This window comes from Sturnus vulgaris, chromosome 5, assembly GCF_052056855.1.
Source record: "Sturnus vulgaris isolate bStuVul1 chromosome 5, bStuVul1.hap1, whole genome shotgun sequence".
NCBI classification, from domain to species: Eukaryota; Metazoa; Chordata; class Aves; order Passeriformes; family Sturnidae; genus Sturnus; species Sturnus vulgaris.
The window spans coordinates 9,814,422-9,833,058 of NC_142247.1; the positions used below are offsets into that span (position 1 = coordinate 9,814,422).

General features: G+C 42.2%; 1 protein-coding gene across 1 annotated transcript in view; it reads right to left on the minus strand.

Moving 5' to 3' along the window:
• VWF (von Willebrand factor) overlaps positions 1-18,637 on the minus strand; it is a 121,595-nt gene that overhangs the window by 66,437 nt on the left and 36,521 nt on the right. The window contains exons 16-21 of the mRNA XM_014880933.2: positions 14,408-14,648; positions 13,516-13,610; positions 11,718-11,878; positions 5,245-5,348; positions 1,913-2,051; positions 292-426 (exon numbers count right to left, since the gene is read on the minus strand). Coding sequence (XP_014736419.2) covers positions 292-426; positions 1,913-2,051; positions 5,245-5,348; positions 11,718-11,878; positions 13,516-13,610; positions 14,408-14,648 — 875 coding nt within the window. The remainder of the gene's footprint in view (positions 1-291; positions 427-1,912; positions 2,052-5,244; positions 5,349-11,717; positions 11,879-13,515; positions 13,611-14,407; positions 14,649-18,637) is intronic.

Here is an 18,637-nt window from a genome sequence, read left to right on the forward strand (position 1 = left end):
CTGGTTTCCCAGAGAAACTGTGCTGCCCCATCCCTAGAAGTGTAGAACTGGGTAATCTTTCAGGTCCCTTCCAACCCAAACCTTTCTATCTAAGAGAAACTGGCATCAAGCAGAAATACCAAAACAGCATTATACCTCTGGAAGCAAAATTGATAAATATAATCCTGCTAATCTGTTCATTTTATGATCAAGAACCCCTGAGTGTGAGGTCATTCATGCCTCAGCTTACTGAACAACCTGAAATTCTTTTCCCAAAAAACAGGAAGGAAAAAGAAAATAAATAGTACATACGTTTCTATTAAACAGCTCTATTTCCCCTCCTGCATACATAATGACAACCCTTTTGGTGCACTTTTCTCCTGTGAAGCCACAACCTTCATTTGAAACGAGTATCTGGAATGTCCCAGAGTCACCCTTGCAGAAATCCTATCAGATAAGAAAATAAATGAGTCAGTAATGCAGAGTATTTGAAAAACACATACAGAAAAAAACACAGAAAAAAGAAGCCTCAACCAACACTGTGCAATCTGTGGTCAATAGGCTATATACTGGCATGCCAACTGTTCCCATGCTCATTGAGTTTATGCTTAGATATTCATGTGTTCCATCCCTTAAAGAGTGAGGCACGCTCTGCCAGTGACACACACATGCATAATTTGGAGAGTATCTTTTGGCAGGACAATCCACAATGTTATAATATGTATGATATTTAAAGATGTATGATGGGCCCATATCTGAATACACAGATAGGTTAATGTACTGATTTTCTTCTAAGTCCAGTATTTCTGAGATCCTTGGAGAGTTCATATTACACTTATATGGTGGCCCATATCTCTCTGGCATTCTAGATTTTATTTTTCTGTTTGTTCATTTTTTTCAGTACACACCTTTTAAGAAAAAGGTCCTGTGTGGAGCTCTCTGTGTCTGTCATTTAAGGAAAACACATCTAAATTCCATTTAAAGCAGTTTTGTAGTAGCATATGGTATTGCTGCTCATAAGGCCTTTACACAGAACTCTCATTTAGTGGCAAAGCAATCACTCCTCAAGCATATAATCCAGCTGGCATCAAGGTGAGAACATATTTCAAAGACTTAGGCAGAGGCAGGTTATGACACCTTCCTCCCTAAGGAGAACTGCAAGGAGGAAAGTGCCTCATGAGGACTCTGGGGGAAATAGTAGCCCACCCAATAAACACATCACACTGCAACTGCAGAATATTGTTGCTATCAATCATCAGTGAATCCATCTAGTTTTAGACCAAATTTTTAGGTAAATCCTTGTTTGCACAGACATTTCTAAATACATGATAATTTGCATGTAGATGAGCCTTTATCTTAGTTAACTCTAAATTCTGGCTGCTTCCACAAATCAAAAGTTGGTTTTAGTGTGCTCAGCCTTTATCCCCCTCTCCTCCTTGCTGTGAGGAAAATGTCAGGGGACTCCAAGCAGGTGGTGCATGGAACAAGACAGGGACCATGCTGAAGGGAATGAGCAGAGCCTGTGCTCCGGGTGCATTTTAGGGAAGGTTCACTGAGCATTCATTCCTTGTCTCACTCAGCCAGACAGCAAGCTACCACTGCAGGATAAAGAGGAAAAGAAGAAAACATTGATTTATGAAGAGTCATAATTCCATTTTAGAAGTGAGATTCAGACAGCTCTGCTCTGTACTGAGGTCTTCTCATAAGGTTCACAATGGTCATCGTGACAGTCTGATTTCTATGGAACACAATGCACTCTTCAAAATTCTCAAAACATCTCTGAAGACATTAACAAGCTCTGTTCTTCTCTACTATACATCTGGCTTAGTAATTAGAAATAGTTAACTGTGATTTATCCAAATAGTGGGTTTCTCACCTGGTGTAAAATTCTTTTTATATGATCAGGCAGCTTTAGCATTTGACATGCTCTTACCTGAGCTAACACATATTGGCAGTTTCCTGGAAACTTGTATTTCAAGCCATCAAATGTCAAGTAATGAGCTGTACCAATAGCAGTGCAGGTACCATCACACAGATTTTTGGTGCACTCCCACTTCCTCCCCTGGCACACGCTGTAACAGAGAAAAGGGGACAGTGACAGTTGTCCTTATCTCAATGTAAATAACAAGCAAGCAAATGCAAAGTGCTTTAGGCAAAGTGAAAGTGTCACAGTCTCTGCCTCCAGGAGCTCTCTACCACCAGATGAGAGGCTCTTCATTAACATAAAGCAACATATGTTAGCAGTGGGTGCACAAATCCAAATAGTGCATTAAGATTAAATAAATAAGGGATGTCTCTCTCTGTTTTTTACAAGCTGAGTGTAGGACTCTGCGTGATTTGAATTTCCTTGTTACAAAACGGGTCAGGACAGAGTCTGCTGGAATATTCTTTTATGCTAGAATTTTATTTAGGATATGCTGCTCTGCTCCAAGTACCCTTACAGCAAAACAGAGCATCCACCACTCTTGCCTTTTTCCAGAGGTATCCTGAAGGACCACAACCTCACTACAGAAGATGCAAATATGAAAGGAGAACTTTCTCTTGATATCCACAGGCTTTTGATCAGTGAAATAAATTGATTTGCTAACTAGCAAAAGACTGAGAAAATAAAATCCAAAATCAGTGGAGAGTTAGAATACTATTTGACACGATATATAATAATAATAATAATAGTAGTAACAGCAATATATTGCTGGAGGATGGCAAAACATTCATCCACTAAATGCTTCATGAATGCAGATGGACATGATCACTGCCTAAGGAATTTTCTAATCAAGCTCTGTGAGGGCAGGGAAAGAGGAATTTTTTCCTCGCTTTACAGACATAAAAACTCAGGGATAAAAACTTGAAGTACTTTGCCAAGATCAAATTGCTACCCAAAGGAAAAACTGGGCACTGAACTGAGTTCTCTAATAATGCCTTAGCCTGAGTACAGATATTATTTAATCTTGGTTACATTTCACATCACAATAAAAATATTGTGCAAGACACTTTCTTCAAAGAATGAAGTAACATGAAACCTCTTGCCCCCTCTCCTCTAGGAATTCTCTGCTAGCAGTGAGACAAGAGCAAGATTTTGTAAAGATTTTTTATAAATACATGCATGGACAGATTATAAGGGATGTATGTGGGGTGGTTAAATTCAGATTAGCAAATTTCTGCTGTGCACTGCTGCACAAGTGTGACTCCAAAATTTTCATAGAGCTCCACAATGAATTCCCAGTACATTGTAGAAGAGAAGGTTTGCCACTGGCTTAGGCTTGGAGACATTCCGTTGTTCGTGAATTAGGGTCTCCCATATGTCAAGTTGGATGTAAATGCCAAATCTGACACCTCTGGCTCATATATTGCCTTTGCAGGTGTTCACATCTGGCTAAGAACAAGTGAGAATGAGAACTCCTGCAACAGCAGTACAAAAACCAAAAACAAAAGAAAAGGAAGATCTCGACCTCCAAAATGCAGACTCTCAATCCTTATTAATTCTCAAAGCAATAGTAATTTCCTATATCACTTTCTAAATGACATTTGACTTGATATTTGCTGAGAACTATCAGGATACTTTTCAAAGTCACACAGTTCAAAAAAGCCCTAGTGACATTTTTGAAGGGACCTTATTTCCAATTTTACTTTCACATTCACAAAAAACACTGAAAATTTGAGGAAGAACTTTTTATCAATGAGAAAAAAGGTCTGATCTCTAACATTTCCTTGACCCAGATATTGAAGGAAATTCTATGCATTTGAGGAAATATAATTTACAATGGTGTTGCCTGAATTAAGTGGGCAGTTACAAGAATGAAGCAGCATGGTTATGACTACTTTAAGATCAAAGATTATAAGAATAATTGAAACTAAAAAGGCTGATCATGGTTATTGTGAAGAATCTTGCAAATTTCTTAACACTGAGGAGTTTCAGGATGTATTCTTCTTGCTTCAATAAAGTTTTCACGGTGCATGTTTTTCAGCTGAGGCACTTTTATCTAAATGCAATGTAAGCAGGTTATAGAATATGTATCTAGACAAATGATATCAATTTCTCCTCCATCTTTTTCCTTTTCAAGCCAATTTTTCCACAGGTTTAATTACAGTACATGGAGTCACGATATTGTATGTAGCTGCAAAGAAATGAAATGAAACAAAAAACTGCGAGGTGAATATTTCCATATAAAACCTTCATCCAAGGCTAACTTAACACTAGTTAGGAGCAGTCCCACTAGTTATAAATGCAAAACTTGAAATCACTGTTATTCAAAGAGCAGTGTACCAAACAAAAATCAAGCCTCCAGTGGTGCTGATTCTCTGACCCAACTCCATCCAGCCATACAGAGGATGAGAAACATTGCTCCTGGGGCTGCCACAGAGCTGGGCAGGGACATTTAGGGTAGAATGCATAACAGATTTTCAAGTCTGCATTCAAAAAACTCCCAGAATTTTCACACTGCTGATGGCTGAATTTCCTCCAACCTGGACTCTTGGAGCCCTGAATGAAAGAGTCACCATTCCCCTCCACACACATGGAAAACAAAGCACCTCCAGTCCAGCCAACGTGCTGTGCAGGAGAAGCCAAAAGTGGCCCAATGTACTCTATCAAAGGCTCTGCTGAGGGCTTCCCTCCATGCACACTGAGCAGCCCAGAACTCCCCTTTGGACCTATAAATCCTTTTCTAGCAACCAAGGAGGATAATGGTGAAAGACACAGAGCACTCACTCTTTTCTTCTAAGAAAGTACCAATTTTCCATCTGTTTTCATCTTTTTAAATATATCAATGGATAGAGCACTCATTTGAGATATAAGAGGTTGACCCTGTCTCTTCCTAATTCTTTACCATATGTCTGATGAGCTCCTCTCATACTACAGCTGGTACATCACACCCCTTCTGGCAGAAAAGGGCTGAAGAGCCTCAGACAGCCAACAAAAAGGGAAACACAACAGCAAAGCTTAGTGACAAAGCCCAGGCTCCATTCCTCCCACCCCAAAGCATATAGATCATAAATTGTTATCTTGTGTTGCAAAATCCACTATCTAGTGCCTACAGAGGAGTTGCACAGACACACAACTGTTTGTAGGGCACGAGGTAGAGACATTGCAAGGAATTTTATTGGATCTTTATGCAACATGCAAAGGGAATGTGCTGTCTGTGCAATTACTATGCTGCAAAAACTGGCTTTCTATAAAAGAGATCTGTTAAGCAAACAATATTTGGGTGTTATCAGAAACACAGCAGGCCCCCTAAAGATAAAAAAAACACCCTTCCAGTGGCTCACCAGGTGTTGCAGTCCTTAGTCACATTTTCTCCCTTGGAATATTCTCTTCCATTGTGGAAGCAGGGACACCTCTCAGGAGCAACACACTTGTTTTCATGCCGCACCTAAGCAGAACACACAGTTTGTCACCACACGGGGCTGTTGGTACATGGCATGTGCAGGGTGAGCAAGCAGCCAGGAGCAAGCACAGAACATGTGGATAAAAAAATAAAAGAAAGGTTGAAACAAATAAAAGAAAGGATGAAGGCTATCCAAGGTAAGAAAGGTACAGTACTACTAATACTTTTTGCTATTAACATCAATAGAGCCATAGGTACATAAATCACAGGCTTGTGGGTACATAAATCACAGCTTGCTCCCACCATCTCAAGCTGCTGGGAGAATAGATGTTGTTCTAGAAGAATGTCACAGTGAGGAAGTCCAGGATGCAGTGAACCAGGCTAACCTGAGTCTGGAGAGCAGGTGAATAGCTTCTCACACACAACAAACTGGAAAAGGGCCTACTAGAAAAGCAGACAAAGGGCCAAGATGGACTAAAAATGGAAATAGAAACATCAAGCCACAGTGCCTGATCCACCCACGTGCAAATGCAGGTTCTGTTGTCATAGACAACAGCCCTTTAACAGACCCAATCCTCTAGCAACTCTCCTCTGAAAATTACAGTAATCACTCATTTTCTTTCAAAACCCTATTTATTTCCTGGAAGGCAGGATAAATATCAGTCCACTTGAGGTATTATTCTGCTCTCTCTACAACAGGCCCTGTTACTGAGAAATAAGACATTATGTTCCATCCATATTTTCAGTTTCACCCTTCTGACCTGAGTTTCTCTTTGTATAACAAATCATTTGTCCCACTTAAACCGGAACACCAAAAATAAACCAAAAAAACTACAACCAAAGAAAAACAAGTAATGCCTTTAGGCTATTCAGTTTTTCCATTTCTTTTCTGGTCTGGTTTTTTTTTGTTTTTTTTTTTTTATTTTTCTGTGATTAAATTCCATTTTGAGGACATGCAGTTTTAGAGAATTAAACAAAACCAAAGCTGGCTATGCTGACTTTTCACTCAATAGCAGTTCTAGCAAAAGCCAGGATAGGTTTGGCTCTTGTTTCATGGAATACCTAAACGGAGGGCCCTTCCCCTTCTTGTCATTCAAAAGTCACAAAATATCTCCTTCCCACTTTAAAATCTTTCTGCAAAATCATTAAAATAGTTTCTTTTCTGCCATTAAATATAGGCCAATGAGATCAATGTAGTCTGAACGCCAGGTTAATAAAGAAGAACAGCTTTGCCTTTTCCTATGGGGACCTAGAACTGCCACATGGAACAACTCATAAAAAAGATTTCACAGCCTAGAGACCCTTCCTTCCTGCAGCTCCATGTGCTCTGTGGCTTATGGAGAGCTGCATTATGCCAAATAAAATCACTTCCATAGAAGCAAGATGGAAACAAATAAATGCTTTTCTAGATAATGGAGCTGCAGCTCTGCCTTCACCTTTACAAAGGATGGTGAGAAAATCCAAAGATTAGAAAGAAGAGTTTAATATCTTCTTTCCTTCCTGGTGGCATTTAGGAAAAAAACATGAATATGTCCTCACACTCGTGGCTGAATTTCTGAATTTTTGCAGAGTGTTCAGCAACACAGTTCACAATACATTTGAGGGTTTACCTCTGGATACAAAACTTGGGATTAGACATCTGGTTAGTAAAAAGAGAACTAGAACCTCTTCTCCTTGCTCCCTAAAATCTGGTACAGATTGGTATTAGTATTTTTATCACAACCCGTGCAGCAGCTGTAAAACCATCAACAAAGAGGGAAGAGCACCTTGTCTTGAACACTGACAGAGTGGGTGGGTGGAATTCAGCAAGCAGGACACAAAAACCCAAAGCAGACTTTGACCAGAAGAATGATCATTTTTTTCTGCAAAACTCAATTAATTATGATTTTGTTAACAGTAACACACAATCTACTGGGCCTATTAACACCCCATCCAAAATCTGGGACACATCTGGCAGCCTGCTGCCATGCTACACTACAAGGACCATGTGGTACTACAAGGCCAGGAGCACTATTCACAAGCAGCTGGATTGTCTCTGGAAGTCTCTCAATCCATCAATAGACTGCAGTTAATATAGGAGGTCTAGCAGTCCTGAGTGCTTGAGATGACAGGAAGCAGCAGCACGAAAAGACAGGTTTGTAATGAAAACAGTAGCTGCTTTCACCATTAAATGCCCTTAGTCAACCACCTGTAATCCCATGGATGCAGAGCATCATCCTATCAGCTCTCCATTACTTGGAGATCAAACAGAAATGTCATTTCCTTGCTCTGTCTTATTAACAAATGAACCTTGAAAAATCTTGCAAAAGGAAGGACGATATTACAGGTTGCAGAACCTTTAAGATTCTCCTTACCCACGCTTATAGGAGGTGATTGTCCTGCTCTGCATTGGTGCAACCTCACCTTGAGTCCTGGGAGCAATTTTGGGCACCACAATATAAGAATCTAAACCTGTTAGTGTCCAGAGGAGGCTACAAAGATGATGAAGGGCCTGGAGGGGAAGCCACATGAGAAGCAGCTGATGTCACTTGGTCTGTTCATCTGAAGAAGAGCAGACTGAGGCCAGAACTCACAGCAGTTCTGCAGCTTCATCACGAGGGGAGGAGGGGCATCTCTGATCTCTGCTCTGTGTGACCAGGGACAGGACCCAGGGAATGGCTGGAGCTGGGTCAGAGAGGGTTAGGCTGGATATCAGGGAAAGGTTCTTCCCCCAGAGGGTGTGGGGCACTGAACAGGCTCCCCAGGGAATGGTCACAGCCCCAAGGCTGCCAGAGCTCCAGGAGTGTTTGGACAATGCTCCCAGGGATGCACAGGGTGGGATTGCTGGGGTGTCTGTGCAGGGCCAGGAGCTGGGATGGATGATCCTTGTGGGTCTCTTCCAAGTGAGGAGATCCTATGGTCCTGAAATCCATCTCGGTGAACCTAAACCTAGAACTCTCTTGGTCAACACAATTTGATGAGTATCTCTCTGTCAAGAGAAGCTCTGTTCCTCCTGAGAAACATGTGGATTTCAGTGGAAAGTCAGCCAAAGGTATGAAGAAGGATGGGATTGAGTAAAGGAAGTGGGTCAGATTAGAACTCAATAGCTAATGGGTTTTAGAATAAGAGACTGCTTTGGGGAAGAAGGGACCCTAAAGATCACCCAGTGCCATGGGCAGGGACACCTTCCACTATCCCAGGTTGCTCAGAGCCCCATCCAACCTGGCCTGAACATTTCCAGGGATGGGGCAGCCACAGATTCTCTGGGCAGCCTGTGCCAAGGCCTCAGCACCCTCACAGGGAACAATTTCTTTCATAAATTTTTGTTTTAACTAAAACAGCCTCTCACCCTTACTATGCAAACAAAGATAACAACATGTTGGAAGATCAAAATGTGCTGCTTTACACTTGACTTCTCTTTCTTATGTTAGCTCCATGTCTCTGATATTTATTTGACATGCCCACCTCCTCATGGAGATATTATAACATAGGATAAGCCCACACAAAAATATACAACAGAGAAATCAAAATAGGTAAATTTCAGTTGAAAACAGTTAGTAAGGGAAAAAAAACCTTCCAAACTTTCCTGGTTAAGATGTTTAATGTATGTATTTTTTTCCTTTTTCTACTAATGTATCAAAGTTTTAGAAATACTTTTATTTCAGCAGTCTGAATTCAATAAAAATTACGTTTAATTTTTAAACATTAATTTTTTGTCAGTTGTTGGGAATAGAAATAAACTAATTTTCTACTTTTGGAGTGTCTGGATTTTGTGCTTCCTGATTGTTCTGCTCCGCTCTTTCCCCAGAAAGGTGGTTAACACTCCATTTGTATATTTATTAATATTTTCCAATGGGAAAAGCTGAAGTGCAGTAAACTAATCTGAGAAAGCATATTTTTCCCCACACTTCCGCACATATGTTATGATTTCTCTTTTCTGCTGTGCAAAAGGGTGACAAGTATGGAGAATTTCCCACCTTCCAAATGATCAAAGACAGAAGAAGAAGAATTATTTTTATGAAATATTGAGCATTTTTACTTGCTAGAAATCAAAACAGTGTAAAAGACTAAGTCAAAATTAACTAGAAAACTAAACTTATTTTTCAGTTGAAAGAAACTAGGTTTTGTTTTCAAGCTAATAAGTTAGCTGTGAGCATTGATAATTTCCATATGCTACTGTACCACAAGCACAATAATAAGAAAAAAAATCTTCAGTAAGAAGGCACAATTTCTTCCAGCATGATATGTGCAGATAATTATGGGTACACATCTTGAGTAATCTGTTACTTCCCACAGACCTTCCTGCAAACAGCAGCTCACCTCTGTGAGTGCTTGTAAATTAGGCAGGATTACAGAACACCAATAAGGGACACTGACCAGCAAAATGGTAATTCCTTTTTCCAGTCCCTCTATTGCTCATCTCTGTTGTACAAGCCTGGAAAACACAGACTTGGACTTGGATTTGACTTTGAAGAGCTCTGTGCTCCCAGAGTCTCTGTTAGAAAAGGACAGGATGGAAAGGAGATCCTGGTCACCATCCCAAATCCTTCTCTAGTGGAGGAGCACAAAACCTCTTTACTGAGTGCAGAAATAAGAATAAAAAGGCTTTCCCAAACCTCTTCCCATTGGGTGAGGAGGAGGAAACTGCTCTTTGAGAATGAGCTGGCAGCTCCTGTGGAGCCAGGAGTCAAGCACAGGGCAAACAGGACACACCTGAACAGGGACTGGGCTTGGTCCTGACCTTGAATGGCAGTGCTTACAAGATCATCTCTACACAGGCTTCTTCCACCATGGCTTTGGTGCATCTCGTGATTTTTATTCTCTGCCACAAGGGAAGCCAATGAGAGCAAGTAATTCCAGGCTGAGTTTAGCGAAGATTAAACCATACTGTCATCTAGTGGACAGAGGATTTATTTTACTAATTTTTTTTTTAAATACTGAACCTGATTCTTCAATTCAAAACCTGACAAACCACCTTGTTGAACTCAGGGGTGTGTTTCACATCACTGCAAATCAACTGGAATTTCCAATTCCAAAAGGCCAAAGACTGCTCTGGTGGGAACAATTTTATGAAACAATTGTTTGTTCCAACTTACTGAAAAAGAATATCAAATACTGTACCAGACATGAAGGTTAATTACTAGGAAGCTGATTTGAGATTTTTTTTCTGTGGAGTAGTATCATTTTTTTTTCCACAATTATGACAAAAGTGTATTATTACCATACCCAAGAATTGAAAGCAAAAATCTCAGGCTTCTTCACTGAATCAGAGGTCTGAATATTAGATACAAAGTAAAAACTGTTCACCCTGGAGCTCTGGGAACTTCTCAAGTACAGAAGCTTTTCTAAGTTTTCTTATCTCTCTACTATTTAGGAATATTTTTCACTTAAAGGATAGATATTTACAAACTGAAATACGGAAAGAAGTAACACTTGTTTTTAAAATCATCGTGAAAATTTATGGGTGACTTCAGATTCTGTTCTTTTTCACCTCTAAGACATTTCATGAGCCTGAGCTTTTGCCTAGAGCTGGCATTTTATTCTGGACTAGAATCTATTTACATAAATGTGTGTTTATCAGCAAAATACAGTAGCAATGTTCAAAATATATGTTTCTATTACTGCTAGAAATTACTGCATAATGAGAATTTGGGAGGAGCTGTTTTTCTAGTAAGATTGAAGGAATTTGGGGGTAGAAAACACTTAAACTAATAATTAAATTTGAAGGTTGCCATAGGACATAACACTGGACTCCAGAAAGCCTCTTTTCAGTTTAAAAAAAAAAAAAAAGGGCAACTTGTTTAGAACAACACCTGCAACTCGGAGACACCCCTTGGCAAAATCTTAGCAAGTTTCATATCCCACATTCCTCCTCACAGGGAACAATTTCTTCCCAATATCCAATCTAACCCTGCTCTGTGTCAGTGTGAAGCCATTGCCCCTTGTCCTGTCACTCCAGGCCCTTGTCAAGAGTCTCTCTCCATCTTTCCTGTGGTTCCCTTCAGGCACTGGAAGGGACAATGAGGTCACCTCAATGCCTTCTCTTGTCCAGACTGAACAATCCCAATTCCCTAAGCTTTTTTTTGGAGGAGAGGTGCTCCATCCCTCTGATAAGCCTGAACACGGGTATACTTTGTCTCACTGACTGAGAAAGTTCAACAAGACTGAAGAGAGGTTTAGGAGCAGAGCTGAAAGGAAACAAACTGGTCTTCAAAGCAGGCTTTAGAATTTTGATTAATAATTATTTTAACAAACTGAAGTTCACCTTCAATGTAGATGTACTAATACACATTCTTTGAGCCAGCCACAACTTGACAGTCGCAACCACTTCACAACCACTTATTCCCAAGCTGCAAGAAGATTGTTGATAGGAGAGATTGAAGGCAAGAAAGCAACGAGGATCTGCTTCTCACTGCTGTATTGAAACCTGCTTACCATCCCTTTTGGACAGAGGCATCCAGATATGCAGCCATGGCTGATGCACTCCAGGTCATAGTTCTGGCAGGTCTTGGTACATTCCACTCCTTCTGCTCTTGGGTTGTTGGCAGGACAGATAATTTTTTCCATGGGGAATCTGCATGTCAAGCTCCTTTTTACTTAAAAAAAAAAAAAAAGAGTCTACAAAAAGTGCAATTAGAATTCAAGTATTGTTGGCACAGTATTTTTCTAAAAGTTGGTCAACTTTGATTAGAAAACTAATTTAGAATATAGCCTGGACCAACACCACTACACATGACAGGGCAAAGAAAACAACCCCTACTTCCCCTGGAGTGACCTCACTTAGGCTGTCATGAAAGCAAGTATTTAATACTGAAGCAAAAAAGCTGCACTAAACATAAAAGTGCAATTCCAGACTGCACTGAGACTATGCAAACACCTCCAGGCACTGTACAAAGTTAGCAGAAAATTGATATTCTGAGAAGTAACAGCATCATATATTATTGTATTTAGACCCATTTCCCACACTGCAAATAACTACATTGGTGACTGTAAAGAACAGTGCCCTGAGCTTCAATACAAACTCTTTCAGACTTCAGGATCCGACAGGATATTATGTCAAGTGGTACTAGCAATATGCCTCTCTGAGGTTTTTTAAGTCTTCACATCCTATTATCAGGAAAAGTATGTCTTAGGAGCATTAAGGGCAGACTTTGGTGAGATATTCACCTGGAAGGCTTCACCTGAAGAACAGGTGACCCAACTAGTGACACTGTCACTGGTGTCCTAGCAGCAACATTAAGCAGGTCACTGCCCCGTACCTACAGAGGCATTTACAGAGTTTTCCTCTAGAAGGTGGTTTATCATGAGAAGGTGCAAAGACAAAAAATAACTCTTTGTCTCCAAGGCAAATATCAACCATAAATTTCCTCCAGACCCCATGTTCAGGTACATTTGTCAGTGTGCCATGGAAGACACCGTGTTTGGCTGTACTGGTGTTCCCATGGGGATTGTAGGTTATCCTGAGCTGGAAGGCACCCACAAGGATCACTAAGTCCAACTCCTGGATATTCCCAGGCCTCCCCAAAGCCCCACTAGTCCTGCCCCCTGTGAGACACATCCACTCTCAAACCCCCTATCTATCCCATGACAATCCCATAAGCTCCATCCATGGATCATGGGAAATCCCAAAAGATCCCAGAGCACTGCTGGCCTTTCTCCAATGCTGCAAACCCCAGTTAGATGCTCCAAGTGTTCCCATGCACCTCTCACAGCCTTCAGTCAAATGTTAGATAAACCTGTCCACTGATGGGAAACATGGCAGCAGTCAGTCTCCAGGAGGTTTCATGGAGGTTCCTGCTGGCTGGAAGGCACACTGGAAACCTGGAAGCACTGTAAGCTTTAGGCCACTAAAAGCCTCATTTGCACCAGAGAAGACTGTTTGCATCCCACTAGTGAGAAGTAGAAAGTATAAAACTGATGAGTTACTGATGTCTTGGGATCCTCAAATAGCAACTGGAGACACCTCAGATCACTGCCAAAGCATCCTTTAACCTTTTCAGCTCAAAAGAGACTGCAGTGGCTAATTATAATAATTATAATTTTGAGAGGTGAGATTCAGTGAGACCTGCACCCTCCCACATATTCATTCTGCTTCTATCCTGTAAAAAAATTTAAAAAAATCTTACAATGTCACAGCTGTTGCAACCTCTGGAATTTCTTCTCCAATCTACACTACCAAGAGACTGAAGAGAAAAAATCAAAATAAAATATTAATATTTTAAGGCATACTAACTTCTGGGAGATGGCCTCTCATCAGCAAAAACATCAGCCAGGAAGGCACCAGGAGCTTTGTTTGTACTGCAGTGCATGAATCCATTCTCACAATAGCTAAGAAAAACAAACAGAGCTTATATTTAATGAAATGGCATTTAGCTTTCACTCATGCTGATTTGCAGTCAACAGAGAATTTATCAGAATACAAAAGTACACCTCAGTGAGGCTGAGCTGCTGCTCTCCATCCACTGTGTCCACCAACATTAAAATCAAACTTCTTTTAAGGGAGTTGATGGGATACAGTGGCATGGCAACCCTGCTGGCCCTGTCCTGCTGAATCCAGTGCAGCTGCACAGGGATAAAGCTAGGCAAAATAATAGTGAGCTTTGCTGTGGAAAGAGGTAAAAGGACCACCTAGATCCTGAAACTTTGGATTTTTGTGCTAGAGAGGAAAAAAAGAAGTCACTGTTCCCAAAATTGGGCTTGCCCAGCAATTGCATTCCCACTCCAAATGTACTGCTACTCAATTTAACAATTAGAAATGCTTTTTAATACCTGTATCTTTGACAAGAGGTAATTAGGTTTTAACAGTTAAGAAGTGTAGCATAGTACATTAAAGTGACATTTTAAAAGCCCACAAAGTAGCTATTGTCAGTAATTAAGCTCCATTTCAAACTGGCAGGAACTGTTCATAGAACAGGGCTTAATACCAAGTAATTCTGAGTAAGGTGGCATTTGAAATTAGCTGGAGAGAGATACAACAGCAAAACTCACTGTTTGGCTTGTTGGAGGCAGAATCTTGCCATTTCTTTAACTAATTCCAGTGGATACACAGGAACTGACCCAGTTACCAACTCAAGCCATCCAAAAATCAGAGCGACAGTGCATAGGGTTACAAACAGCTCACTTACCACATGGAGTGATGATCTGAGAAGACATCATCTGGCTGGAAGATCTCCCCATCATAGTAACAGGAGCACTGGGCCTTGGGGACACACTGCTCGTGCTCATCCAGGTAGTGTCCAGGGGGACAGTAGCATCCCTCCAGGCAGAGCTGCTCACAGTTCTCCTCTGGGTAGGACAGCGAGCGGCACGTCTGGTTGCACGGTGTCCCACACTGCTGGTACACCTGGCCTTCAGGACAGGTCATTGCTGGTGAAACACACAAGGGAGAAGAGCATTTGATCCAAATCCAGCTAAAGGAAGAGCTGCCTAAAACAAACTGGGAATCTTGGGATTAAAAGGTATTTGCTCAGTTTACTCGTCAATGCAGGGTTACTCCATCCTCTCCTGGCTGCAGCACCAAGGCAGCCTAAGGCACTGCTTATATGCATACACAAACAAAACCTTACTAAAGGAAGGTCCCACTAAATGTCAGAACTGGACTGCAACCTCTGCAATGGAAATCCAGCCACGAAATTTCACCCAGAACATGAAACACAAGCTCTGTCCAACCTCTGCAATTCTCTGGATCACAGTCAGGATAACCTAACTGAAGCTGTCCAGTACCTGAAAAGAACCTACAAAACGATGGAGAGAGACACTTGACAAGGGCCTGGAGTGACAGGACAAGGGGCAATGGCTTCACACTGACACAGAGCAGGGTTAGATTGGATATTGGGAAGAAATTCTTCCCTGTGAGGATGGTGAGGCCCTGGCACAGGTTTCCCAGAGAAGCTGTGGCTGCCCCATCCCTGGAAGTATTCCAGGCTGGATGGGGCTCTGAGCAACCTGGGCTAGTGGAAGGTGTCCCTGCCCATGGCAGGGGGTTGGAAGGACATGATCTGTAATGTCCCTTCCAGCCCAAACCTTTCCATGATCCCATGCATTAGGAGCATTACAAGTGTCATGTACACATTTACACCTGTCCTCCTTTGCAACATCTTTAGGGACAAATTGGTCAAAATAAGTAGAAAAGTATTTTTCTACTTTGGTAAGCAGGAGTGCTGCAACGCTTTGCAGTCTCACATCCCAGAAGTACTACATGATTTTCATGGAAACAAATAATGAAATTATTTCCATGGAGCAAATAATAAAGTAATTTAGCAATTATGGAACCAAATCTTGATACTAACGATTTTTGATGATGAATTCTTTCATATGGAGACTAATTATTGCTTTTGGAGCTATTCTGGCATTCTTGTTTATAAAACCTCCACTTCTACAGGGCCGATTTTGAGGCATTCACCTCTGCACACATCAGCATCAGCACTAGGTGGCAGCTATGACAACACATTGGAGAAGAAAAGAAAACAAGCTTGTTTTATCAAGAGTTTGAATTTAACAGGCCTTCTGATATCCAGGATTTACACTGTCGTTTGTAGCAACCTTCCACAGCAAACAGTTGTAAGGTGATGAGGAACAATGTTCAGGGAAGCAGCTGCAAATGAAAGTTGGCCCATTTGTACCTTGCTAAAATCAAGATCAAAGGGTTAGAGAGAAAGCCCTTCCTGCAGAATGATGTGATAATCCCTACTCTCTTCTGTGAGCACACATCCCTGGGAACTCTGGCAGCCATGGAATTACAGGATGGGCCTGGAGCATCAGCCAGGTGTTCACTGGACCACGTGCTGACCAGTGGCTCATGGCCACCTTCACCAAGCTCTTCTGAAATGAAGAATTATTCCTGCCTACTGAAGAGAGACATGGTTGCACCAGCTTCTCTTGAGACTCCTGCAGCTCCATACATGGGAGTGTAACACCCTAAACTGAAAATCCAGCCCAGAAGCATCTAAGGTGACTTGAACTCTTCTTAAGAGCAAAAATCTCCCAAGTCTGGGACTTGTGCCCAAACTGCTTAATGTACCTTTCCCAACCCAGCCCAAGAAATGTGTGCTTAACAATATGGCCAATGCTTCCTAACTCTGGACTGAGCAGAGCATAGACTCATTCACTGTTACAGGAGTCTTAGACAGCCATTCACAAAAATGTGCTTCTAATTTACATAAATCTGATCTTTGCAGTAAATCAAACCCTGGATAGGCACAGCCCAGGGCTGAAGACCATTTCAAAAATAACTTTGATCACTAAAGGCACATCCCAGCAGGACAACCATGAGGCCTCAGTCAAAAGTATTATTTGATACACACAAATCTCTGGAAACATGCAACTGGTTTGGCAGATTTCAGATGGGTACATAAATTTATGAGTTTCAAGATTCAAAAAAGGATGGGATAACCGAGTCCAACATCCTTCCCTACTTTCTAGTCAGTGGTAACAGTCCCTGTCCACAGGGATAAGTTTGCAGTAGGTTCACTTCTTGGATAAAGCTTTGTAATCCATGTGTGGGAATGGCTTCAAACTGAAAGAGAGCAAGTTCAGATTAGATATTAGGAAGAAATGCATCCTTGTGAAGGTGTTGAGGCTCTGGCAGAGGTTGTCCAGAGAAGCTGTGGCTGCCCCATTCCTGGAAGTGTTCAAGGATAGGCTGAAAGGGACTTGGAAAAACCTGATCTAATGGAAGATGTCCCTTGGAACAAGATTATCTTTAAGGTCCCTTTCAATCCAAACCATTCTATGATTTTCCTTGCCCATGCACCTCCTAAAATTTTTGGAACATCCCTGTTTTTCCAGTTATGCTTCCCAATGTCATGCTTACACACCACATCCCAATACACTCCTCTATCCCTTCCCAGCCACATCTGTTTTCAACAGCAAAAACGCAAGACAACTGACCTGGGAGAGGCTTGTTGTCTGTGTAATACACTGCCACTAAGAAAAATCCACTCCATTACTGACAGGAAAATGAGAGGAAAAGACAAGGTGCATCTAGTCTCCTATAAAACCAAAATAGCTCAATGCTGTTCTGAAGCACAGTCTATCTCAGGAATAAGATGAGGAGCAGTAGGAAAGCATTGGGAAAAATGTGTTTGCACCAAACAGCTCATTCAGCTTTTGTGGGCTGGTTTTGATATCAGTGTGAGAGAGAAAAATCATGACCAGTTCCTCAAGTAACACAAGGTGAAAATGTTGCCCCCTCTGGGTGAAGGTGCACCCTGCCAGGACTACATTTAACACAGCTTCTCCACCATGCTGAGGCTCTCCATGCACTGTAGCCATCCTCAAACACTGCTCAGAGCTTGTCCTTAATTCCCTACTCCAGCACTCTTGGATTTATCCTATACAAGTCCTCTTACACAAGGCATGCAAAGCCACCAACTGCCCCAGCACTACCACATTAAGGAAAATAATGGGCTTAGCAACATGTCCTAAACTCTAAAGGAAGATCTAAGGACCTGTTGACTGATTCCCCTGTGCCACAGAACAATATACACACAAGACAGGTAAACAAAGAAATATTTGAGTTGGAGAAGACCATAAGATAACTGAATACAGCCATAACCTCACACTGCCAAGTCCACCACTAAAGCATGTCCCTAAGCACCACATCCAGGTGGCTTTTAAATACCTCGAGGCGTGGTGACTCAACAACTTCTCTGGGCAGTCTGTGCCAGTCCTTGATAACAATTTCCATGAAGAATGTTTACATAAAACCTAATCTGAACCTCCCTGGTGAAACCTGAGGCCATTTCGTCTCCTCTTGCCCCTTGTTCCCTGGGAGCAGAGCCTGACCCCCCCAGCTGTCCCCTCCTGTCAGGGAGTTGTGCAGAGCCAGAAGGTTCCCCCTGAGCCTCCTTTTCTCCAGGCTGAGCCCCTTTCCCAGCTCCCTCAGCCCCTCCCGCTGCTCCAGCCCCTTCCCCAGCTCTGTTCCCTTCCCTGGACACGCTCCAGCCCCTCGGTGTCTTTCTTGTGCTGAGGTTCCCAGCAGTGCCCCAGGATCTGAGGGGTGGCCCCAGCAGTGCCAGCACAGGGGACAGTCCCTGCCCTGGCCCTGCTGCCACCCCATGGCTGGCACAGCCCAGGTGCCATTGGCCTCTTGTCCCCCTGGGCACACCTGGGCTCATGTCCAGCCGCTGTCCCCAGCACCCCCAGGGCCTTTCCCAGCTTTCCAGCCCCTGTGCCCCAGCCTGGAGCTGCAGGGCTCGCTGTGACCCAAGGCAGGACCGGGCCCTTGGCCTTGTTGCCCCTCAGAGCACTGGGCTGGCCATGGGTCCAGCCTGTGCAGATCCCTGTGCAGAGCCTTGCTGCCCTCCAGCAGATCCACACTCCCACCCAGCTGGGTGCTGCCATGGACTGACTGA